The sequence below is a fragment of the Haliotis rubra genome, unplaced genomic scaffold, assembly GCF_003918875.1.
Source record: "Haliotis rubra isolate DU_JTF1 unplaced genomic scaffold, ASM391887v1 Scf714, whole genome shotgun sequence".
In the NCBI taxonomy this organism is placed as follows: domain Eukaryota; kingdom Metazoa; phylum Mollusca; class Gastropoda; order Lepetellida; family Haliotidae; genus Haliotis; species Haliotis rubra.
In genome coordinates this window covers 226,392-254,215 of record NW_025767429.1, presented here as the reverse complement: position 1 = coordinate 254,215, position 27,824 = coordinate 226,392, and the positions used below count along the sequence as shown (strand labels likewise).

General features: G+C 43.1%; 1 protein-coding gene and 1 long non-coding RNA gene across 3 annotated transcripts in view; one reads left to right on the top strand and one right to left on the bottom strand.

The window, feature by feature from the left end:
- Positions 1–27,824, bottom strand: part of LOC124259226 (putative mediator of RNA polymerase II transcription subunit 26) — a 74,552-nt gene that overhangs the window by 12,299 nt on the left and 34,429 nt on the right. For both annotated transcript variants that reach the window (XM_046693336.1, XM_046693337.1), the window contains exons 2-8: positions 14,913–15,065; positions 11,511–11,639; positions 10,626–10,807; positions 7,950–8,046; positions 2,595–2,751; positions 1,374–1,572; positions 526–793 (exon numbers count right to left, since the gene is read on the bottom strand). In XM_046693336.1, coding sequence (XP_046549292.1) covers positions 526–793; positions 1,374–1,572; positions 2,595–2,751; positions 7,950–8,046; positions 10,626–10,807; positions 11,511–11,639; positions 14,913–15,053 — 1,173 coding nt within the window. In that variant the 5' untranslated portion in view covers positions 15,054–15,065. The remainder of the gene's footprint in view (positions 1–525; positions 794–1,373; positions 1,573–2,594; positions 2,752–7,949; positions 8,047–10,625; positions 10,808–11,510; positions 11,640–14,912; positions 15,066–27,824) is intronic.
- LOC124259237 lies at positions 20,290–25,532 on the top strand. The gene is made up of 2 exons (XR_006893786.1): positions 20,290–20,427; positions 25,049–25,532. It is a non-coding gene; the product is annotated as an uncharacterized LOC124259237 (long non-coding RNA).

The following is a 27,824-nucleotide window of genomic DNA, read 5'->3' as shown; positions in this document are numbered from 1 at the left end:
AAAATAGCTTAAAACGTTTTCTCCACCGATTCTATCGACCCGACGGTGTCATAGTAACCATGAACAGGGGACGCAACTCTGCACAGTATAATCGTGAGTAAATTTAAAAGTCGCATTGACATTGTTTCAGCCTTTCATCTACCTGAAATTCTTCAAAGGCATTTAGAAGTTGGTGTAGTAATACAAGACATATCGTATGTATAACAACTTCTTTGTTTCTGACGATGTTTCTGGGCTAGTTCTTGCCCCTTCTTCAGGTGGATAGAATTGAAGCCCCTAGTCATTATCCACTTGAAGGGGCAAGAACTAGCCCAGAAACGTCGTCAGAAACAAAGAAAACAGTTGTTATCAATAAGATTTGTCTTGTATTCTATCGACCTACATTGTTGCGACGGCGGTGTATACGCTCACGGGTCACTTTTAATTTACGCACATTTATTTTTGTATGTGTATTTATTAAAGAAAATTTTATGCACCATTTGCTACCCAATACGAAATTCCATCCTATTTTTATGAGCTACTCACACTGTCAAACCACTGTAACAAGGCCGCGGCCCGCTTGTGAGTCGTACTGTAGCACTGGTACGCATGCTCATGGCGGTCGTGGGACATCATGTCGACGTAGATGTTGCACGTCGCTCGCTTCATCGTCTGCATCTCTTCCTGGTCGCAGTAGGGGAATTTGATGTTGCTGAGGTAGCGCTGAGCGTTCTCGATGTTCTGGGTGGCGGCGATCAGGTTGTTCCGGCATTCTGTCACCATGTCGTACTTCCTCTTGTTGCCGTTTTGGTCGCTGTGGAGGAGAACAGTAAAATGTCGCACACGGAGTAGGTGAGTGAGTTAAACGCCGTCGTGGAGGCGTGATATAGGTGATGGGAGTCGAAATGTATCTCTCAGTACCGGGTTAGAATTGATCTTCAGCAACCCATGCTTGTCGTAAGAGGCGACTAACGGGATCGGGTGGGCAGGCTCGCTGACTTGTTTGACACAAGTCATCGTATCCCAATTGCGTAGATCGATGCTCATGTCGCACATCACTGGATTGTCTAGTCCAGACTCGATTATATACAGACCGCTACCATATAGCTGGAATATTGCGGCGTTTAACAACAAACCAGCCAACTGTTTGTAATGGTCCCGAGTTTCACCGTGCTAAATGCCATACTATAGCCCAATCAGACATGGATACTGAATCCGAGTTATCGTTTTATCCTCTTTACCCACACAGGTAATAGATTATTTTAAGGAAGGGACACCTGACACAGCTGCTTCCTCTATCTACAGCGACACATTTATCATAGGTAAAGACAAGATTCGAACCCAGCTAAGCATCCAGTCAACTCAGACACCACCCTGCACGGCGTGTGGCTTACTTTACGGGGATCTTGGGCACCTCTGTCCACCTGCGGACGGCGAAGGCCATCTGGTTGCAGGCGTGCTGCAGGAGAACCTGGCCGTTCTTCCACTTGTACTGCGCCACTTGGATCCTCCTGGTCCGGTCGTCCAGCTGGTCCACCTCCTTCTCCAGCACGTTCTCCTTGTCGCTGCCGTACGCCCCGTTAAACATCTCCTCTGGAACCACAATTAGCGACGTAAGTTAGATGCAGAAGACTTATTAATTGAAGTATGGTTAAACGTTGATTTTACCATAGACGAGTCACAAACAAAGACCGGACAGTTAACGTTTAGTATATGGGTAACGGCCTCTTAAAAGTCGCCTAACCGCCGATATGTTAGAATTCTCTGAACGCCGCCCTCAGCTCAATCGCCGTACATCCCATTCTCTATACACCCTCGTCTTCCAGCGCCTCGAACGACACCTCCTTTATACCCCCAATACCACCCCTTCACACAGCATCTCGTCTCACTCGCCGTCCATCCCGATATCTGATACCACTACACCCCGCCACCCCCACTACACCCCGCTAGACCCCACTCACCTAGCATCTCGTCCTGCTCGCCGTACAGCCCGTTGATGCCCTGCACATACCGCTACACCCCACTACACCCCGCTACACCCCAACTACACCCCGCTACACCCCGCTACATCCCCACTACACCCCGCTACATCCCCACTCACCTTGCATCTCGTCCTGCTCGCCGTACAGCCCGTTGATGCCCTGCACACCCCACTACACCCCGCTACACCCCTCTTACCCAGCATCTCGTCCTGCTCGCCGTATAGCCGAATCTCTACATCCCGCTACACCCCGCTACGCCCCACTCACCCAGCATCTCGTCATGCTCGCCGTATAACCGAATCTCTACACCCCGCTACGCCCCACTCACCCAGCATCTCGTCCTGCTCGCCGTATAGCCGAATCTCTACACTCCGCTACGCCCCACTCACCCAGCAAATCGTCCTGCTCGCTGTATAGCCGAATCTCTACACCCCGCTACGCCCCACTCACCCAGCAACTCGTCCTGCTCGCCGTATAGCCGAATCTCTACATCCCGCTACGCCCCACTCACCCAGCAAATCGTCCTGCTCGCCGTATAGCCGAATCTCTACACCCCGCTACGCCCCACTCACCCAGCAACTCGTCCTGCTCGCCGTACAGCCGAATCTCTACACCCCGCTACACCCCACTCACCCAGCAACTCGTCCTGCTCGCCGTACAGCCCGTTGATTCCCTGCACATCCTTCTCCAGCTGCTGCACCTCCTTTTCCAGGGTCATCGCCTGGAACTTGATCCCCTCCAGCTGCTTCTGGGCAACCTCCTTCTCGTTGACAGCCTCCAGGTACTCCTCCTGGATACGACAGAATGGCAGGGTTATACTCGGTTACATTGCACGGTTTGTAAATACCTGGATATAATCATATTTCCAGTCTGTTCATCCATGCACGCTTCCTGAAAAGCTATTATGTAATACCCTATATAATACTTTTATGTAATATCCTACTCCAAAAGTACCCTTAACGATTACATACATATTCAAGTAATAATAATAATAATGCTAATTTTTGCGCCTAGATTCCAACACGACGATGTTCTCTGGCGTTACATTATTACCCTGACGGAATTGTACTTTCAAAGCTGCTACTAAGCGCTAAGCGCGACCGTATAGGTCAGGACATCCGCTTCTCAGGTACCCATTTTGAACAGCTGGGTGGACTGAGTGATATGTGGACGAAGTGCCTTGCCCAGGGACACAACATAGCATGAGACACAGGTCACAGATTTTGGTGCCTCCACCGGGATTCGAACCCGGGCCTTTGGCGTGAGAGGCCAGAATGCAAACCACTACACCAATGTAATAGTCGCCTGAAAAGTATGAGTCTACAAAAACATCAACTAAACAACTTGTAATACTTGATGCTACGTTTCATCGCTGTTCAGTGCCACATACAGCAACATTCCAGCCACATGGCGGAAGTTTGTAAATAATCTGGATCAGATACACAAGGGATTGATATCATGGGCACCGATGAACGAACGAGGCCGTCAGGTCACAATGACCCGCAGACAACCAAGTCATTACATAACCTGTCATAGCTACGGGTGGCGTTAGGATCGTGTCGACGCTAGTTCCACGAAATTCCAGCCAAATTCGGCAATTATGAAAACCTTTAGAGTTAACTCCCTTGATTCGGGAAGATGACATTGGCGTTCCCCGAGTTACAGCATACAACAGTGTCCTCATGCTGAGTTACTCACGTGCACGACATGCAGTGTCTAAAGTGAAGCGGAAATACAAATGTGAGCTTACAATGACATATCCAGCAGTCTGCAGTACCGCAAGCTTATTGACACACAATGTGTGAGGCCCATTACTGGTGTAACCAGCGTTGATATTGTTGTAATATTGCTGAAGGCGGCGTAAGAGCCCAACTCACTCACCCGCATACCAGGATCCAGAGAGGAGTGCAGGGGTGTGCAACCTCCCCCCCACCCCCATGTCCTGAAAATTTATTAAAAGACCATTGAACCCCCACCCCCTTTCCCAAGAGTATGCGCAACTCCAACCCCGCCCCACCCTCCACCCCTTCTAAAAAGCTGTATCCTCCCATTTCAGGTGTACCCCCGCCGTGATATTGCTGGAATATTGCTAAAAGCGGCGTAAAACCCATCTCACTCACTCGTATCCATGACTGACATTGCAAAGACTGAGTGGGTTTGGTTTAACGCCGCTTTTCGCAATATTCCTGCAATATCATGACGGGGGACACTAGACGGCAGAACATTTTTTTCAAAACAACTGCTGTTAATAATATAAACGTCTCGTATTGAACTCCTGGGTCTTTTAGTTCAGGGAGCAAAGAAGACAGCCTCCGCGTGTCATTGAATTCCCTACTCGAATAAATCTGTTCAGGAGCAGGTCTAAAGAGGCGAGTTAAGATGAAGTGTCATGGCTTCAACGTCGCGATCCTGAATATTTCACTTAGACACATGTCCACACTGTGTGTGACAGTTTAATATGGATACCCCACTCAGACACAGACTCAGAGCTGGATGGTCCTTGTTTTATCTCCCCGCTGCCCGCACCAGTTAGGGTTACACCAGGACCCAATGTTTAGCACCCCTTGATACACCCGGGGATGCAATCATCGATCTTCCGCTGTGTGGACAGGCGCTCTATCCACAACACAGGCGGTTCATGAACGACAACAACTACTACCCTTTTGAACACAATGAGTTTAAAACTGTGTAACAAGAAATGCAGGAAATTACCATCTCCTAATTAAAATGGCAACCAAATTAAATTTAAGATAGAGTAATTTTCATAAAATCAATATAGGCATGTTTAAAACTATATTTCCTGTTCTTCATCTTACATGTTTGGACTGCTATTCGCGATCAGCTACCTCCCTTACTTACTGACTATCATAGACAAGGTAAGTAGATATTCAGGCCAGTCACTGAGGTGACCTTTCTAACAAATGTCACGCGCTTCACGGTTTGAATATGACTAAAACTGAAACGATGACAGCATGACGGGAATTTAACCAGGAAGCATCCAAAATATGACATCTTTCAACAGTTAATAAGTTTTAAAAACTATTCAATTACGTATAAGTCCCACTGTCACTTCAGGAACCCGGCAATGACTGAGTGAGTGAGTTTAGATTTACGCCGCACTCAGCAATATTACAGCTATCGATCTACGCAATTTGGAAACGATGACATGTGTCGACCAAGTCAGCGAGCCTGACCACCCGATCCCGTTAGTTGCCTATTACGACAAGCATGGGTTATTGTTCAAGATCAATTCTAAAACGAATCTTCACGGGTCCGGCAATGAATACACATTGCCATTTAGAAAGTAGGCAAATGTTTGGGTGATTAAACAAAGTACAAATTCTAGTACTTATGTTAGGCGGAGTACCATGCGGTATTCGAACCCTATAGGACTCAACCTAACAAAAGTACATGTACATTTGTACTACAATCTGTGCTTTCCGGGGAAAGTGCAACAGATGTTAGATCCCGGTTAATCAAGGCTGTTGAGATATGTTTAAGTATATTTTATGTTGACCAGCGTGAGTGAGTGAGTTAATATTTGTCGTCACATCGGTAATACTTCAGCCATCTCGTGACGAGAACAATTAATCATCATATTAAAGATCAATAAAATTAGAAAGTATAGAACTGTTAACGATGAACAGAAACGCTGAGCTACGTGAGAACAAGCGGTCGTCGATAACTATAAGCTGAAGTGAGTTTACTTTGACATTCCAGCAACATGACGGCGGTGGACACAACTATAAGCTGAAGTGAGTTTACTTTGACATTCCAGCAATAGAGATATTCCAGCAATATGACGGCGGTGGACACAACTACGTATAAGGTGAAGTGCTCAGTACAGTTCATGCACATCAGCCCTAGTTGGATGAAACCTAATAGAAACAGCTGTAGTGTAATCCTATCTCCGATATACGTACCCATCCTCGGTCGTGCAGGGAGTTATATTTCCAGTCTATTATTGTTTATACTCCGAGACATTCAACACCAAACCTATGTTTCGGAAGCGACGTCACCAGTTTTATCGCTCTTACTACTTATCAAAGCATTATGATTCTGCGACATGCACGTTTGGTATAAACCTACATTTCAAATAGCAGCCCTCTCCTAGTGAGCAAACATGATATTTTTGAAATTTGAATTTATCATTTGCAATTTGAAATTGTCTGCTAGATACGTATGAAGTTGTTCTGAGGTCTAAGACACGATTAGCCCCAGGCGTGGTGTTTGAGTGAGTGAGTGGGTTGAGTTTTACGCCGCACTCAGCAATATACCAACTAAATGGCGGCGGTCTGTAAATAATCAAGTCTGGACCAGACAATCAAGTGATCAACAACATGAATATCGATCTACGCAAATGGGAACCGATGACATGTGTCAACCAAGCCAGCGAGCCTGACCCCCCGATCCCGTTAGTCGCCTCTCACGACAAGCATGGGTTACTGAAGGTTCATTCTAACCCGGACCTTCACCGGTCGTGGTGTTTGATAAAACGGAATGTCGACCATGGTAATATCGACGATCTTTTAAACATAAGTGAGTAATGATTGCTTAACGCACAACAGAAATCTTGCACTTGTTCGAGGCGATCTTTCAAACATGATCGTTTGTCAATTTGATCTCAATGCCATTCAAACCGAACAAAGGTATGGCGGCTAATTTTAGTTTGGTTGCTGTTAGACTGCAAATTGACCGATCACTCGTCTTTTACGACATCGGAGGTTGGTGACGGCCAGTTTCCCCTTATATGCATGACGACGATATATCTACTAGATACACAGACACACTCCCTACTGCTCACAAATTGAACATTGTAAATGATATATTAAAGGACCGTTTATCACATGCTTTCATTGTATAATTGAAGATGTGTGACTACGAATAGGCATGCCATACATGAAACATTTGTTGTGAAACATAGCAAGTTAAAGTGTCACTTATGATAGAGATCTACTTAACAGTTTGAGGAGGCGACGGCTGTATTGGAATATAAATATTAATTATTAAAACACAACATTATAGAGTCGAAATTGGAAATCAACAAATTGTTTTGACGATGTTTCAGGGCTTGGTCCTATAAACGATCGCCGGTTGCACAAAGGGAACTGGAACTGGGCCGGTTGCACAAAGCGATTTTAGTGTTACGATCGTCGTAAGACGATGCTCAAATGTGAGAGTTACGATTCCTTAGTGCTAAGATAGCCCGGTGGCCTTCGACAAAACGAGTGAAGCCCATTTCTGGTGTCCCCCCGCCGTGAAATTGCTGGAATATTGCTAAAAACGGCGTAAAACCATACTCAGTCAGTCAGTCAGTCGACAAAACGACTTTAGGGTAATGTTGATCGTAACTAACATACTTTAACATGGGCCGCTGATAATTAGAGCTAAGGCCGCTTTGTGTAACGGAACCCTGAGCCCTGGGACCCCTTCCACTAAGTGACTGAGGTGATCGTGACTATCATACTTATACATTGGCTTACGATGTTCTTGGTGAGACCTTAGCGCCTCGTGTAACGGAGTCCTGGACCCCGGGGTGCGTCACGTTGGCGCCAGGGGTTTAAGGTGATCATATTATTAAGTAGAGATCGTGTTTGTTTGTTTGTTTGTTTGTTTGTTTATCGCCGCACTCAGCAATATTCCAGCTATATGGCTGCGGTCTGTAAATAATCCAGTCTGGACCAGACAATCCAGTGATCAACAGCATGAGCATTGATCTACGAAATAGGGATACGATGACACGTGTCAACCAAGTCAGCCGTTAGTCGCCTATTACGACACGCATGGGTTACTGAAGACCAAATCTAATCCGGATCTTCACGGGTAAGTAAACACCATGAACATTATTTAGAACATTTGCAATAGATAGGAATGTTTGTCTTTTCTTGATCGTAAATATATCAGCATGTTTAAAGAAACAGAATACCTTACTAAGTATTCACCTGATGAAAGAATATATTACTTTTGTACAGAAGCAGCGTATTTTACCTGTTCCTTGGACATTTTGGCATCGAACGTGTTCTGGTCCATTATGGCCTTGACGCTGGGCTGGTTCATGTTGTCAACGTCGGCCTTCTCCTTCTCCCTGGAGATCAACAAGGTCAAGGTCATTACGTCAACTTCAACGTCATGGAATATATCGTTAATACATGAATAATTTGAGCGTGAAATTTGTTTCCTCTATTTATAGAAAAACGAAAGAAAAAGGTCAACCATACTGCCGGAGATACACTTGAAAATAGGACTTGACAAAAATATATAAAGAATGTTCCCAAGACGTTTCCAGGCTGAACCAATTGAGTGAGTACGGTTTAACGCTGCTTTTTGCAATATTCCAGCAATATCAAGGCGGTGGACACCAGAAATGGGCTTCACACATTGTACCCATGTGGGCAATCGAACCTGGGTCTTGAGCGTGACGAGCGAACGATTTACCACTAGGTTACCCCATCGCCCCTCCAGGCTGAATCAAAGCGACAGCACCTTTCCAATATTCTCACGAAATCTCTGCTAAGGCACTATACGCCTCCGAATGTATAGTGAGCACGTGTTTAGGAACCACTATAAAACAGTGACCACAACAAATGTTCCTGAAATGGAGAGCGTACCCGGCTCTACTGGTGTCATCCGCCACAAACACACGTTACTGGCAAGTCAACTGTTCACCTGACAGTCACGGAAACATACTGAACGTACAGATCAAACACTGGCTGAAACATTGCATACGTCAGGAAGGACCACCACATACTGACCGTACAGATCAAACACTGGCTGAAACACTGCATACGTCAGGAAGGACCACCAAACATGGCTGAAACACTGCACCGTCAGGACAGATCAACATACACTGGCTGAAACACAGGCTGAAACACTGCATACGTCAGGAAGGACCACCACATACTGACCGTACAGATCAAACACTGGCTGAAACACTGCATACGTCAGGAAGGACCACCACATACTGACCGTACAGATCAAACACTGGCTGAAACACTGCATACGTCAGGAAGGACCACCACATACTGACCGTACAGATCAAACACTGGCTGAAACACTGCATACGTACGTCAGGACCGTACAGATCAAACACTGGTCAGGACGGACCACCACATACTGACCGTACAGATCAAACACTGGCTGAAACACTGCATACGTCAGGAAGGACCACCACATACTGACAGTACAGATCAAACACTGGCTGAAACACTGCATACGTCAGGACGGACCACCAATCCGTATCAAGCGATACATTGCTGTGGTAATAACCACTTCCTGTTAGCTTCATCTTAAACTACCATCAAATATGGATTCCTACTTTCCTTTTTCCGGCAGCTTTAATAAATAATTAGATTCTGGACAATATGACAAATTTCATACGAAAACGACAAGAAAAGGCCATCTGTTTCCGCCAAGGAGAATTGTGTGAACTGTACAGGAAGAGAGGGCGGAAGACGGAAGCTGCTGGAGTGGGTGTGGGAGGAGACGTGGAGGTGGTGCTGAAGCCAACAAACATGGTTTGGTGCTGTCAAACAGAGCCATAATCAGGGCCATGTTCCTCAAAGCGATCGTAGCGCTACGACTGTCGTAAGTCTATGTTAAAGTATGGGAGTTTCGATCAACTTAGCGCTACGATCGCTTTGAGGAACGGGGCCCAGGGCTATGCGATTTAAGCGTTGTCGTGCAATTCTTAAACATTCTTGAAGCCCCCTGAAGTGCTTTTCAACGCGATTTCTTCAAAAATATATTGGAAATATTACTCATACTTTCTGACACGCCTCTTGGTAGTGCTACTGTGTATATTACTCACATTTTCTGACACGCCTCCTGGTAGTGTTACTGTATATATTTTCACACTTTCTGACACACCTCGGTAGTGTTACTGTGTATAGTCCTCAAACTTTCTGACACGCCTTCTGGTAGTGTTACTGTATATATTACTCACACTTTCTGACACATCTAGGTAGTGTTACTGTGTATATTCTCACACTTTCTGACACGTCACCTTGTAGTGTTACTGTATATATTACTCACACTTTCTGACACGTCACCTGGTAGTGTAACTGTATATATAACTCACACTTTCTGACACGTCACCTTGTAGTGTTACTGTATATATTACTCACACTTTCTGACACGTCACCTTGTAGTGTTACTGTATATATTACTCACACTTTCTGACACGTAGTGTTACTGTATATATTACTCACACTTTCTGACACGCATCCTGAGAGTGTTACTGTGTACATTACTCACACTTTCTGACACGTCACCTTGTAGTGTTACTGTATATATTACTCACACTTTCTGACACGCATCCTGATAGTGTTACTGTGTACGTTACTCACACTTTCTGACACGCCTCCTGATAGTGTTACTGTGTATATTACTCACATTTTCCGACACGCCTCCTGGTAGTGTTACTGTATATATTCTCACACTTTCTGACACGCCTCCTGATAGTGTTACTGTGTATATTACTCACACTTTCTGACACACTTCGGTAGTGTTACTGTGTATAGTACTCACACTTTCTGACACGCCTCCTGATAGTGTTACTGTGTATAGTACTCACACTTTCTGACACGCCTCCTGATAGTGTTACTGTGTATAGTACTCACACTTTCTGACACGCCTCCTGATTGTGTTACTGTGTATATTACTCACATTTTCTGACACGCCTCCTGATAGTGTTTCTCCATCTGTTCTACTGTGACCTTGATATCGACCAGCTGGTCTCGCTTCATCTGGAAAGTGCCTACAGAATTCTTGGATTCCTGCTCCCGGATCTTTTTCTCCAGCTCAATATATTTCCTGAACATGGCCATGATGTCTTCCTTTGATTTCGCCTGAAACAATAAAAACAAGAATATTTCCGCGGAATGTTTTACTCAGTACATGATTTAGTCAGGTTTATGCATTGTTGACTAACTTTAACGTCGATCACAATTGTCCCTGAATACGAATTCAAGGAGTAAATGTAAACCGTCTTCAAACATAGTCAATTGAACACAGGTGTCCCTGGTATTTGGTTTGGTTTATTTGTTGTTTAACGTCGCCCTCAGCAATATTCCAGCTATATGGTCGCTGTCTGTAAATGACTGCGTAAATACCAAACTCACTCATTCACTTACTCTGAACAAAACGACGTAAGAGTTCAATAGGCTGTTATTATTAGTGAGTAAGTGAGTGAGCTACGTTTTACGCCGCAGTCAGCAATATTCCAGCTATATTGCGGCGGTCTGTAAATAATAGAGTCTGGACCAGACAATCCAGATATCAACAACATGAGCATCGAGCTACGCAATTGGGATACAATGACATGTGTCAACCAAGTCAGCGAGCCTGACCACCCGATCCCGTTAGTCGCCTCTTAGACAAACATGGGTAACAGAAGGCCAATTCTAGCCCGGATCTTCACGGGTCTGTCCTGGTTAGGTCTAGGGGAAGATGATTACATTTTCAATGTTATGACTGCAAGAGACACAAAACGATGAAACCTATGCAAAACACATATCGGTTTGTTATTGAGAAAACGTTGTGCAAGCAGACCTGTTGCTGTTGTTGTTGCTGCTGCTGCTGTTGTTGTTGTTGTTGTTGCTGCTGTTGCTGTTGTTGGGCTGCTAATTGTTGCTGCTGCTGTTCCAGACGCCGCCGCTCTTCTTCTTGTTGCATAGCCAACTGTAAAAATATATCCCACTACTACTGATACAAGCTTACTTGAAGGACATCGACGACCATATCGCCATTCTATCGTGATACGGGGCAGTGGAGTAATCTAGCGGTTAAAGCATTCGCTCGTCATTCTGAAGACCCGGGTTCGATTCCCCATATTAGTACAATATCTGAAGCTCATTTCTTGTATTGCAGGAATATTGCTAAAAGCTGCGTAAAACAATATTCACTCACTCTATCGTGATAAATACCATGGAGACATTTCCCCTCAGTTTTGTTTCGTTTCGTTTTTGCAATATTCAATTTAATTAACTAAGCTGAGAATTCCTCTCGAAATACTAAAATATCACAAGTATGTTCTCCCTCTGATTAATAAAAGCGACAAACATATCCACGATGAAGAGAAATATCTTCTAAAGCTGTCAGCTGCACATAATTCTATTTTTGTGACATAACAGTTGTTCGAGAAAAGGTGAGCGTATCCTGACCCATTGATAGAGCTCGTCACAAACACACCCAATGGCAAGTCAAGTTTTCACCAGATACCTCCTGCCTGTTGCAATCCAGGCTAAAGCAAGTTTTACATTGCTAACAAACTCAGATAACATGCAGCAAATAACACAGATACCCCACTTAGACATGTACACAACAACGTGTTTTATCCCCTTAATGTCGAGCTCTAGGCAATTTAACAATAAGAACTATATATTAAAGTATAAGTACGCCGGTGAGGTAGCCTAATGGTTAAAGCGTACGCTCGTCATGTCGAAGACCCGGGCTCGATTCCCCACATGGGTACAAAGTGTGAAGCCCATTTGCGATGTCCCCCCGCCGTGATATTGCTGGAATATTGCTAAAAACGGCTTAAAACGTAACTCATAATAGACCATGATTGCGGTCGGACTGAGGTATAGCCATTAGGCAACAAAAACATGGTGTGGTTTGCGCAAGGAATCGTTATTTTTCTGCTTTGCGAGAGACGTTTAATAAGAATGTTGTACTTCTGACACGTGCAGTTCTACTGTGGGTGTGCTCTAATCTATGTCTCCAGGGCGAGTATTTCGGTATACCGTTAGTGTAAGACTACGGCAACTTGAGCTGTGGAGATATAGAGATATAGACTCCATGGCCTTCACAATGAAAACCACACATGTGAATTCACAACTTACTCCTGAAGACAAGCTGGGATGACTTTCTTCTAATACATGGTTGCATAATCTTGTAATTGGATATTGATCCTCTAAATATATTTGTTTCATGTTGAATTTATAAATGTCATTTCAAATGCGGAGATACATGTTCATTTTATACCATGCTAATAATCCATGCATCAGCGTCAATGGGATCTATGCATCTAAATTTACAAAACGAAATACATTGCTTATTCAAAGCAGAACTTGGCGCAGAAATTTGCGGGCTGCAACTATATGTCAATCTGGGACATCCCTGATGTTCTCATACTCTGTTCATCAAGACCGGGACATATTGATTCTGTATTATAGCAATGGTACGTAAACTAAAACAAATGTGATTTAATCATGAAGTTACATATTTATTTAACCATACGCTAATAATTCCTTCATCAGCATAAATGGGATCTAAATATGTGCACCTGATTCTCCTCACAAATCTTAGCTATGCAAAACATAACATATTTTTCATCTAAGCAAAGAGACATTCGTATGACTATGCAGCTCACTTCCCGATTACTTCTATCTCTAGAAAAAGTAATATTGATATATACAATACTTTTAATATGATGTTTATTAACACAAAGATTCCCGTTTATTCGTGTTAGACAAACCGACGCCATCCAAACGTGGATGCGTATGTCAGTACATTGTATAAGTATTCAGCTGAAAAGTATAATGCTTATACACCCTGTCACTCGGAATTTCTTTTTTAAAGTGTGAGAAAAGGTAATATCTCTCTTCCAGGCAAATATATAGTTGTAGTAATTTAACTATGTATCGTTATGCATGCAATGTTGTCACTGTCAGGTTCATTTGTGTTCTAGTGTACTTAACACTACATGTTTATATACTGTATATAAATTCATATCTGAATATGTTATACTGGGATGTTCTGGAAAGAGGCTGGGGTTTTATATTTGTTTTATATGGTGTCGACCGCCTCCGTGATGTAGCGGTTAGAGCGTCCGCCCGGAGAGCGGAAGGTTGCGGGTTCGATCCCCGACCGCGTCATACCAAAAAGACGTTAAAAAATGGTACTTGTTGGTCCCTGCCTGGAGCTCGGCATTAATGGGTACAACAAGGACTGGTCGGCTCGGAGTCAGTATAATGTGTCTGAGTGGGGTATTCATGCTTCACTGCGGCATGGTTTCTCAGTGGGCTAGCACTATAAAACCAGCTTAAGTCTGGGCTAGTACAAGCAATGTTTAATTACAGTTATAAGGTAGGGCTCGATTTTACTGTTTAATTACAGTTACTAAGAAGGGCTAGAATTTACTTTTTACTGATAGTTACATGGTCGGGCTCGATTTTACTATTTGTATTATAGTCAAACATGCGGGACTCGATGTAACTATAGAAAAATCTTTCTTTTAAATTTGACACGTTTCGCAAGGTCATAGATATTTAAACAGTCCTTTACAAGAAAATTATTTAAACAGCTGTTGTCACCTGCCCTCACTTTGATGATCGAAGCAATAAGTGTTTTTTGTTTGTTTTTTCTTTGATGGGGTAAAGGAATTGACACTTGCCAAATTAGCCAATATGCTGGGCCGCCGTCTGTGTACAGACTGACGCTTAGTCTCCGAAAATGTATAATTTCGAGAGAAACAAATAACTCCATTTAAAGTTAAAAGGAGCCCCAGTGAACTCCGAGATTCCTGAACCTGAGGAAATCTAAATGTGCTTCATTTAGGGCTTTCGCTTTGGAGAAAGGGTAGGGGGGAAAGGAAATAGTGAAGTTCAGGGACTGTGAGACAGATTAACCTTGCCCTGCTTACATTGGTTATGTTATTATATTCTCAAGGCATCAAAGTCAAATGAAGGTTATAATCAAGTTTATTGCAAAAACAGCACATCACATGTTGGACTCCTCTAACTAATATATCATATGCAAAAATTTCAACACATTTTGAAAAAGATAGCAGAGAAATGGTCATGGCTGGATCTATAAACGCCTGCCTTAGTGATAAGGTTGAAAATGGAATCGGATTTCTGTGAGTAGAAATAAGGTCGCTTGTCAAGTGATCCTTTCATGATATTTTATGGGACACGGAATGAGTGTCTGTACACTGTAATTACAACTCACTATTTTGGGGTCGTGTGTCTGGATCTGTTGTTGTTGCTGCTGCTGCTGAGGGGGGACGTTGGCGACGGGTCTCTGGGCTTGTCTCGGGTAAGCCTGGGACGGAGGACCGTGGTTGGTTGGTGTTGATGAACTGCAGCCCATAGTCAATCTGTTCTGTAACAAACAAACCACGATGTAAAGTTACGTTGTTCTGTAACACACAAATCACGGTGTAAAGTTACGTAGTTCTGTAACACACAAATCACGGTGTAAAGTTACGTAGTTCTGTAACACACAAATCACGGTGTAAAGTTACGTTGTTCTGTAACACAAATCACGGTGTAAAGTTACGTAGTTCTGTAACACACAAATCACGGTGTAAAGTTACGTTGTTCTGTAACACACAAATCACGGTGTAAAGTTACGTAGTTCTGTAACACACAAATCACGGTGTAAAGTTACACACAAATAGGTGTAAAAGCTGTAACACACAAATCAAAGTGTAAACACACAAATCGTTACGTAGTTCTGTAACACACAAATCACGGTGTAAAGTTACGTAGTTCCTGTAACACACAAATCACGGTGTAAAGTGTAAAGTTACGTAGTTCTGTAACACACAAATCACGTGTAGTTTGTAACATAAAGTTACGTAGTCCTGTAACACACAAATCACGGTGTAACGTTACGTAGTCCTGTAACACACAAATCACGGTGTAAAGTTACGTAGTCCTGTAACACACAAATCACGGTGTAAAGTTACGTAGTCCTGTAACACACAAATCACGGTGTAAAGTTACGTAGTCCTGTAACACACAAATCACGGTTTAAAGCTCTGTAGTTCTGTAACACAAATCACCGTGTAAAGTTACGTAGTTCTGTAACACACAAATCGCCGTGTTACGTAGTTCTGCAACACACAAATCACCGTGTAAAGTTACGTAGCTCTGTAACACACAAACCACGGTCTGAAGTTACGTGCGATTGGTCTACGGCGCCCGTAATCATGCAGATCTCATGTATCTTATGTTGGAATCCTATATTCTCCCCGCTTTTTTGTTTTTCGCATCAAACGTGTGATAGTTCGTTGTTTTCACCGAATTGTCTCCATTCTACATCACAAAAGGGGTCCAGAAAACAGACTTGGCTGATTGATCACATGATTGTCTGGTCCAGATTCGAACATTGACAGATCGCTGTTGATTAAGCAAAAATATTGCAAATAGCATGTACCCCTTACTTATCATAAACTACCTTCTTGACGTCATATGCCTGTGTACTGTGAAACCCATTCCTGGGGTCCACCGTCGTGATATTGCTGGAATATTGCTAAAAGCGGCGTAAAATAAACATAATTCAAGAACGAAATGTTGAGAATATCAAAAGAACGCACACGCACACACGCGCACAAACTGATATTATTCATAAACTGACTTGTAATCACTCAAATATTATATGCATACATTCAAATATTCGGCGACTATCCAAATTGTAAGGACGTAGCTCTGCAGTTAATCGTGTCAATGACGCCGGCGCGGTAATAGCACCTCTTCCTCCCATGAGCCATCAGTGAGCCAAATGTTCCCGTCAACCGTTATTCGTTTACAAAGTCTAGATACAGCCCCCGCATGACACGTTCATCTGAATTCCAGCGGAAGAATTGATTAGAACCAGACACGGGACAACACACAGCATCGTACCTGACCCCGTCCGCAGGAAATGCTGGCAGTGCAGTTTTGTCAGATTTTATTATTCTGGTCAAGTATGTTTGAACTGGAACTCGATCCAGGCAGAGAAATCTGAGGGGAGACACAGCTTTGATATGTCCCTCTGCGATATAACTGGCAGAGAGCACCGATGGCGATGGTGTTAGATCTAGCGCTGTGGGAACGCTCGTACACAAGCAGATATTGTATTACTGAAATCGATAATTCGGTCTTATATTACACTTTCTGGTAGAAGGCTTGGTCGTTGATGTCAGGTTGTATAAACTGGTAGAGAGGCATGTGTCATAGCCGTCGGTATCATCATCATCACCATCACCATCGTCGTCGTCGTCATCATCGTCATCATCACCACCACCTCCACCACCATAATCATCATCATTATCATCGTCGTCGTCATCATCATGGTCATCACCACCACCACCTCCACCACCATCATCATCATCATCATCATCGTCATCATCACCACCACCACCATCATAGTTATCATCGTGGTTGTCATCATCATCGTCGTCATCATCACTACTACCATCATCATCATTGGCATGGTCGTCGTCATCATCACCACCACCATCATTATCATCGTCGTCGTAATCATCATCGTCATCATCACCACCACCATCATCATCGTCGTCGTCGTAATCATCATCTTCATCATCACCACCACCATCATCATCATCGTCGTAGTCGTAATCGCCGTCATTGCACCCGTCGTTATCATTGTCAGTGGCGTCAATATCATACGCAACATCATCATTGTCAGCGTCATCAATATCATACACAACATCACAGTTTTGGTTTTGCTATCATTTTCAACAGCAATGATAACAATATCATCTTTTCGCCATAATCATGTATTATTTATATCTATACCAAAGTCACCATCACCCTTCCTGATCATTATCAACAGTAATAACGAAATCATCTTCATCATCATTATCACTACAATTAACATCATAATCACACCAGCATTTTCATCACAATCAGCATCATTATCATCATCACCTGTAGCAGATATCCTTCCCTCCTAGCCCCCACCCCTCCCCTGCACTCACACCCAAGTGGTAAATCAGGTCCTCCAATATCAGCAACCCCTTATGAGTTTAACATTACATTTACTATATGTGATAGCCCGTGGCTATAGATTATGCGCTTTGAGATTATTAAAAGTTTTCGGTTTCGTTTGATCTAGCCTACCGATCCCTTTCTAATCCGCCAAATACATTTACGTTTTTCATTTCACTTCGAATAAGAAATCCTGATCGAAAACAAAAGTGGTACGGCTTTGCAACTGCTTCTGTATGGGCTGAAATGTTAGAGTAATGGCCTAACGCTTTCCTTTCCAGATGAGACCCGTGAAGATCCAGGCTAGAAATAGTCTTCAACTACCCCAGCTTGTCGTAGTAGGCAACTAACGGGATCGGGTGGTCAGGCTCGCTGACTTGGTTGACATATGTCGTATGCCAATTGCGTAGATCGATGCTCATGATATTGATCGCTGAATCGTCTTGTCCAGACTCGATTATTTACAGACCGCCGCCATATAGCTGGAATATTGCTGAGTGCGGCGGTAAACAACAGACTTTCCAGATGGCAATATGCTGATGACGGCTTTACTTAAAGTGGGGTTCATCTGGTTCAAGTGACGACCCACTAACTGCATTGGGGTATAACAGCTTCGTTGATTTCGTTAAGAGTACATGCACCAATCAATAACAGAATGCTCGCAATGAAATACCAGCAAAAGAAGGATCTCCCAGTTTCAGCTTCGGTATGAGTAAATAGATTTCCACGGCAATTTATAAATGTTGTGTATCGTTGCATAACTATTGCAGGGCCTTTGCATGTGTTTGTGATTGGTGCGTCTGATGGGACACGACACATTTTGCACGTACGCCTAATATCATTACTATACTCATGCCAATAATGGTTGTCACCCCCTTCATTTTTTTTTATTGGAGAGGGTGTGTGGGGTTAGGGTGGTGAGGGGGTGACAACCATTATTGGCATGAGTACTATATGTAATGTTGGATTAAGACCCAACTGAGTGGCTGAGTGGGTTAGATGGCTGACTTTGTGTGCTGGCGATTAGGTGCGTATGGGTTCTGGGTGGGACTCAACCCAACAAACGTACCAGAATCTGTACTTTACCGAGAAAGCGTAATCTCAAATATAACATATGTTACGTGGATATGAAGATGACGGTGTTCTTGTCCCTTAACGTTTCATGGATGAATTACAGCATGCTAAACTTGATAATTTAATAAATGAATTAAAGTTCACGTGAACATGAAACACTAAGGCTCTAACAATCTGCCGATGATGACTGACTGAGTGACTGAGTGAGTGAGTGAGTTTGGTTTTACGCCGCTTTTAGCAATATTCCAGCAACATCACGGCGGGGGGACACCAGAAATGGCCTTCAGACATTGTGCCCATGTGGGATTCGAACCAGGGTCTTCGGCGTGACGAGCCAACGCGTTAACCATTAGGCTACCCCACCGCCCCTGCCGATGATGATGATTTGGAGATTTAACGTGCGCTATCTGACATAATGCGTATAACACACACAGGCCCGCCAGGCCAATAAGTGTTTGATCAAAAGATATGGCAACCTGAAGGTGGTGTTTGTGCTGCATGTTTAACTGTGCATGAATTTTTAATTTGCAAATTTGCCAGAAGTTGTAGGGGGATGAACTATGGGGTTGTCTGGTTGGTATTTGTTTGGTTTGGTTTTATGTTTTATTTTTGTATTATCATATTTATGTTAGCACTGGTTGGTTATGTGGGATTATATAAGCGGTCTAAAGGTGAGGTGAGGTGAGGTGAAATTGGGTTTTACGTCGTGCTTGAGAATATTTCGCTCATATGACGACGTGCATGCGTGTGTATGTGTATGTGCGGCTGCTTGTACTAGCCCAGACTTAAGCTGGTTTTATAGTGCTAGCCCACTGAGATACCATGCCGCAGTGAAGCATGAATACCCCATTCAGACACATTATACTGAGTCCGAGCCGACAAGTCCTTGTTGTACCCATTAATGCCGAGCGCCAGGCAGGGACCAACAAGTACCATATTTTAACGTCTTTTGGTATGACGCGGTTGGGGATCGAACCCGCGACCTTCCGCTCTCAAGGCGGACGCTCTAACCACTACACCACGGAGGCGGTCAGCGGTCTAAAAGGCCAGTTTTGATAAGAAATATGCCTATCAGACTTTAAAGGTATGGGTGTTATTTAGTGGGACCTATGAGTGTTTGTAGTGTTAGGTGTGTGTGTGTGTCCAGTGAACCCTGGAGCACCATTCTGTGTTGTTGGTAGTGTGTGCAGTGTAGCAGGACGTGTTCGGGCGTTTCTGTTTCGTTGCATGCGCAGTGCGTGCATTAAAACAACCCGCCATTACTGTACATGCTTAAGTATACCGTCTCTTTGTATTTATCACGTATCAGCCTGACAATATAAAATGTCGATCACAGACATTCAAAGCCAATTAAATAAGTTTGCTGAAATAACTCTTTGTACTTATGAGTGTACTCTCGTGTTAGTTCTCAACGCACCTCAAACTCGATAACAAGATACCAGACTGCTTCAACTGTGTTCGTTTGAAGTGTAGGCCCCTCTACTTGACATCGTCTCCACGTTGAGGGCAGGACCAGATTGTGGGCGCGGGGTATATACAAACAGGAGGCTTTCAGTGTCTATTTAGGGGAGGAGGAAGGCGCAATGTCTACATCGAACAATGGGTAGTGTTTGTTGAAACAACCACAAGATGCTTCAACTGATGAATATCCGCCAGCTTCATCATCACAGAAGGTAAACGTAGACTGCCTACAGGAACTGAGATTGTGTCGTGATGGGTGCGGCGAATGTAATACTCAGAACATACATGTGGCTGGGAAGTGGGATTGTGTGCCTAGTTGGAGTGTGTCGGACGATTTGGCGAGAGGGTGAGTGAGTGAGTTTGGTTTTACGTCGCACTCGGCAGTATTCCAGCTATGTGCGGTGGTCTGTAAATAATCGAGTCTGGACCAGACAATCCAGTGATCAACAGCGTGAGCATCGGTCTGCGCAGTTGGGATACGATGACATGTGTCAACCAAGTCAGCGAACCTGACCACCCGATCCCGTTAGTCGCCTCTTAAGACAAGCATGGGTTACTGAAGACCAATTCTAACCCGGATCTCCACGGGTTGATTTGGTGGGAGAAGTGATATTGAGTCTTTTAGCCATGATACAAATTACCAAGAGAATAAATGGATGTCGACATCTTTATTATCAGGGACACACCATTTGTGATTTTAGCTGCCCATGTTACAGTGACCTTCGAAAGAAAAATACACGAACAATAGTATCACATCACCTATGGACTTTAACACCATATAGCCATTTATATTCGTATCACAGGGGCGGATACAGCTTTTTGAAAAAGGTTGGGTGCACACTCTTGGGAAAGAGGGGCTGCAATCTTCATTTTCACTCGAGTTTCAATGGTTATATAACAAACTTTCAGCACATAAGGGGGTGGGGTGCACACCCTGCAAACACACCACACCCCCACACCCCCACACCCCTCTTTGGATCCGCCTATGTATCATAAGCATGTCTGTTTGTGTGATTATTTTGACCCTCTGGGCACACCGTGCAATAACTTTTTACCCTCTGGGCACACCGTGCAAAAACTTTAGATATGCACGTGCTACGACCAAGGGCGAGCATCACGTGCAATACGTGTCAGACATTTAGCAGATATCAAGTTTCAGTAAACCAAGAGATGCTGGTTGTCATTATCCGACTATCAGCCAATTGACCAGAAAACATCAGCAAGCCGATGACGTTAAGCACGTTAACGTCCAGGTCGTCCACGAGTGATAACTCCTGGGGAGGAGACAGCCCTTCTCAGTATCACAGGACTTCATCCGTTCAAGCCAAGTGGCGTGTAAAACGGAGAGTGGCTTCCTCATAGTCGTTTGTCTAACGGAACGGTTCGAAATCGCCCCATACCGGGCGTGTATAGAAGCAGACGACCTATCAGACGTCCGTTGTTGTTACAAAGCGGCGCAACTAGCTTGATGTCAATCTTGATGTCAATCTTGATGTCAGGCGCCAAAGGTTCGTGTTTGGCGCCGCAGAAACACTGCATCTGCACAACAGAATATCTTGGAGCAGGGGTCCATTCATGTTGTGGGGGCGCCTCTCATTGAACTTACTTGACCTTGTAACTATCAGACAAAAATTTGAATGGACAACGGTACATCACTGATATCCAAGACAGGCCTCTTGTACCACATTTCGAAGACCATCTTCAAAATACAATGCCTGTCTTCATAAACGACATTGCGAGGCCAGATTGTGCACGTGCCGTTGGTGATTGTTACCTCGAGAGGCGGTAGCAACTGTACCTTGGCTCGCCAGAAGTCCAATCCCTTGGGACATGTTTGGGACATCATGGGTTGCAGAATACACCAGAGAGATCCTCCAGTACAAAATCATGATGTATTGGTACAATCCCCCCATCAAGAATGGAACACAATACCTCAACGTCAAATTCAACGTCTGATACAGTCAGTAAGGAGGAGGGTCAGGGCTGTTATTGTAGTTGGCGGCGGTTACACCACATATTCACGTTGTGCTGGGTTAATGATACTTATGTGATTTCTTGAGGATTGTATGTAAGAGCCTTGAAAATGACCGCACTTGTAAACGTGATACGACTTTAGTTATCAGGGTCCCGATACATAAAACGTTCGTAGCGCTACGACATTCGTAAGCCTGTGATAAACTATAGAGTTGCGACAGGTCGTAAAGTTACGAACGCGTTGTGGATCGGTACCCAGCACAACAAAATAAGTAATGTATTGCCATGTTTGTTTCAGTGATACAGTTTCTCTTTGTTTTTAGATTTGTCATTGAATTATTCTTTGAGGATCACTTTATCCAGGCAGTAATTTATGTTGCGTTTTGGATTAATTCCTTTGCTATGGGTAAATGAAACATATTGATACTTTGAAAACGGGCGTTGCGATATTTTTTTCCATGTGTATATATGGAGGTATTGGAGTTATCCTTAGTTAGTGTTAAAGTATGGGTGTTACGATCGTCTTTGTGCAACGACTGTTACAAGCCTATATTAAAGTAGGAGACTTACGGTCGTCTTTGTGCTATAATGAACGGGGCCCGTATTTCTAGAGATTATTTACTGGAGACTGTCAGCTCTTTCTGGCACAGCCAGCACATTTGACTCAATAGTCGTGAGAGACAGGAAACTGCTACAGACTGAGCGAGCGCTGCTCGATAAAACCATAAAGACAGCACGACCGTTGCCGAGGTAATGTTCTAATAGCCTACTTGAAGGATGTAGGACATGTGGATGATGAGTTTAATGTCCAATAGATAGCATTACTAATGATAAGCGACACGATTTTATCACGAATCATTATTCAGTGTCGGGCTGGGGAGTCGTATATCGCCAACTGTATTGAGGGGAATTGGATATGGCCTTTTAATGCATCCGTCACTTGGCTCCCCGATGAAAGTTCATCCATCGACATCTGTCTGTCTGTCTGCCTGTCTATCCATTCCAAACCGAAACATGAGTCTCATTAAACTACTATGGTTACACTGAATTCCAATTTTTTGTTTAATAAAAAAATGGTACTTATAAATGAATTCTAATTTTAAACTTTAATAACATCGTATTTCTATATTTTATGGCGAGGTGTAGGCAGCATGACCTTAACTAAGACGTCACAGACTGCCCCTGGTAGATGAGGTCGTAAAATGATTCACAATGCACCTGGCACACTGGTTACACCTGTTATGTGTTTTTGGCGCTTATTCAGTGTAGTGTAGTGTAGCACAATGTGATTGATATAATATCAATTCCGTACCAGACCGCCAAATCTTTCTAGCGGCAGAGCCTCGTTTTGAGATTTCGACGATTTCCAGGTTTCCGATTGTCAGAGCTCGCTGTATGACAGAGCACGCTGCATAACGTGTTTGCAAGGATTTGACGGAGCGTAGTGTTGCACTATACAAGTGTTTAGATGTGTCATATTATATATTATATTGATATTTATGTATCCAGTTAAATGATTTGGTCTCAAAATTCTGGACTGGTTATTGTACTAAGTTGCACAAGAGGACGGAACCCAGTCAACAGGAAACGAGACTGTTGTGTAATCAATGTTTTGACTTGCATGTGTGTGTGTGCGTGTGCGCGCGCGCGCGAGCGCCCGTGTGTGTGTAATTTCATCAAACGAACCAGACCACACCAATGTTCCATGTAGCTCGAAACTGCAAACATGATAACATAAAGAGATATTTCAGGTTACAACATCCTATCCTCTTGAAAGCAATTGTAATTTTACAAGATTTCGTATCAAGTATGAGCCACATGCTGATACCGTTTTCAAATGACTGCTGTTTCTATGATAATGTCTTATCCTAGAGGGGCGGTGGGGTAGCCTAATGGTCAAAGCGTCCAACAATTATTGGCATGAGTATATATACACTACAAACCACACTCCGATCTCTTTGATTGTCTCTTGCTTAAAAATGGTATAAGAATCTATACCGAAACGTTGCACCATATATAATAAAGAAGTTGTTATCCATAAAGTATATCTTACTTTCTTATAAACCTCACTCCCTTCATTCGAGGTAATGCGGCAGTATCAAATAGAAACACATATCGATAAAGTAAACTGAAAGTGAAACAATATGCAATATGAAGGTTAACATAAATCATTTTTCCATATGTCATGTCTACAAATACTTTTAAACTGTACCGCGATATTTCAGGCGTAAAATGTCGTCAAACGTTAAAATGCAGTCAATAGACGATGATAAACGGTAATTTGCTTTTTGTTGTCAAATATTATCTTTTTCGTATCGATTACCGCCACACAGCTCATATCATTTGATGGGGCAACAAAAAATAAATGCCAGTTTTTAAGGTCAGGTCTTTTATGGGCGTTTTGATGTTGGAAGAACATGGAGACATGAAACATTGATGAACAACTTCTTTCTTGTTTTGTAACGACATTTCCGTCTACTTCTTGCACCTTCACGAGATGAATACCGAGCAAACGTATTGAGGGAGTATATACTCTTTAAAAAAGTAGGGGATCATGAATTATAAATGTTAATACCAAGTATTAGAACAGAGATAGGTGTTGACGACAAGCGTCACACGCAAGAATCTTTAGGTCTTTGAAACCTAACACCCAAACGTCCGATAGTCATTCCTGGAGGAAGATCGATAAATATCTGTGGACCATCATTTCTGTCAATCTTGTAGCTTATCAGACAGTTTTGATTTACTTGATTCAATTCATTGTTTGCTGAAGATGAGCTGTCAGCAAAGCGGGGAGCAACGGGATATCGGCATTCTTGAAACCAGCAGAAGTTAACGTGCAGATGTTTCGTCTTTCAGGACGACCGTGCACGATTCGTAAATGCCCCCACAACAACCATAGAATGCCACGACCAGTATAAAGCCCTGAACTTTACCCAGCTGAACCTGTCGTGGACTTGACAGGGAGACGTGTGTTTGGACGTCCAAGGCTACAGATCAGGCTGGCTGAAACTTGGACAGGCGCAGAAAGAGGAGTGGAACGGACTCCCTCAAACAGTAAGTTCGAGATTCGTCAAGGAAATGAATACTAGTACTTGATACATCGTGACCATATTGCGCATATCTGAACCAACAGCGTCAAATTTAACAAGCTGGCAGTTGTAACATCTTCTGTCATAATTCGACCCGTGAAGGTCCGGGTTAGAATTGGTATTCAGCAACCCATGTTTGTCGTAAGAGACGACTAACGGAATCGGGTGGTCAGGCTCGCTTGACACATGTCATCGGTTCCCAATTGCTTGTACTGTATTTATTTTAAGAAAAAACTATTTTAAGACACGTGCGTGCGTGTTGTTGTGTTTGTTTCTTTGTTGGTTCAAAAATCTACGGTTGGTGTTCATAATAATCTCGATGATCTTGGTTACCATGGAAACCGTAGCGACATTGAAGAAGACTAGAAATAGTTCCGTCAGGAAGTTATGCATTATTCGAGTGAAATATCGATTCTGTATTTTCAGACAATAAAGATTTTCATAGTAACCATATCATAACACTTCCTACCAAGTATGTTATTGCTTCTACGTTCACGTTGACAATAATAAGCGAGACACGCTGTGTACAGGTCAGAGAGCGTGACATTGGTATGTGACAATGTAAGGTCGTTCATTCAGACATTCACAAAATTGTAATGTTAAACTGTAGAACATTTTGTACAACACGAGGATTGTATTGTATTGTACTCAACCGGAACATTACCCTCATTGAATGAAATATTAAAAATACACTGAAATTGTCCGTTTAGGACAACGTGCTTTTGTCGGAGAACCACGAGTGCAGAGTTAGTGAGTGAATTGGTTTTACGCCGCTTTTAACGGTAGTTTAGTGATATCACGGCACGTCAGTTTGATGTGTGAGGAAAGGGAGATGATACAGCTCTTAGACGCCCACTACTTTGGTAAATTCTTTGAGCAGCGTATGGTTCTAACGAACCTAGAAACGCAACAACGGCGATTCATAGATTCAAACACACAATCACTGGCTTCTGACACGTCCAAGGGACGCTATCAACCAAGGCAGCGAACCAACTAATCTGTCTCACTGTCCCTGAACCACATTATTTTCCCAACTGCTTAGCCCTCCCTGCAATGGAGAGCAAATCTAGATTACATTGGGTTCACGTTCCCATCTCCTTGGTGCTCCTTTTCTATTTAAATGGGTATATTTGTTACTATCAAAATTATATATACTACCCATCAAAAGTTTAGACTCACTAGTGTAAATGTAGCCACTTACTTCAGTCAACTGTTCTAAACTAGATTTTGCAAAATATTCCATACTGTTTAAAAGTACTGTTTACACATGAACTGATGTATTGTCAGACAAATTTGTAACGTTGAAAAGATTATTGTCATGAGTTCAATAAATGATGAAACTCGGTGAAAATTGGCAAATTCTTAACAAATCTTTACACCAAAACGCAGCTGTTCACATGCACGATATTTGCACATGCTTTTCAGCTATTTGATGCATGATCCTCATGCAATTCAACTGCTTAAGGTTTGCAGTTGGTTCCCCTAAGTTAGGGTAGAAATTTATCTTCGATGTAACCACATATATATACTATTCACACTTTGCTACGGTTCAAATCATTGATTCAACAGTAAACTATGATGTGGGGTCAAATTTGGTTTAAATATCTAAGCCTATTGTAAGCATAGATCCTAGGTTTCAGTATGTCATTGCATCTTGTGGATCCCATACCTGCTATTGACAGGTGTTGTGTACTTGTCAATGACCCGTGCCATGATTTGCAAAATGGTTGATTGGTGCCATGAAAACCATTTTTAAGGTTTCTCATGTATCAAGAGCATACGGTTAGCTTAAAGTGGCTGTTTTCCTAAAGATGTGTTACCATATCATTATTTATCCAGTTTTAAATGGATACAATGTCAAATTAGAAGTCTACGTTTAAGTAAATTTTGCGAATTTTTGTGATCCTTAGCAAAGTGTGAGTAGTATATATATATATATATATACATAACATACAGTGGGTGCTTTAAGTAAGTCTAAAAGTTTGATGGGTAGTATATAGTCAGAGACTAATCGTTGTCTACGAATTATCCGAACCAATTTGGCTGCCTCTTACGACAAACCTGGGTTGCTGAAGACCAACCGTTGCCCGGATGTTCGCGGGTGTCCACTGCAGATTAAACCCATATGATAACATGACAGCGGGGATTCAAGAAGCCCGGTGTGAGAAACATCCAAGGTCAGTCCCTGATGAAATAATTACTTCCAGCTGATTGACACTCTCTGTAACATGGCATGAAATAGCCCTACTACATCCCATAGAATAATCTAGTCTGTAGAGGCAGCACACCATCGCTTCCACGTGCAACTCAAGTGTGATAGGATGATATCGACCCGGCCGTCAGGGGGCATACAGCTGCACCATAACATGATGTTCTAAAAGTCTGTGAGTAGTTCTTGCATAACCAGAAGGGAAGAGCAACAGTGCAGAGTGAAACAGGCACACAGCAGACGCAGGGAATTAATTAATGGACGCAGGGAGGGGTGTGTGTGTGCGTGTGTGTGTGTGTGCGTGCGTGTGTGCGTGCGTGCGTGTGCGTGTGTG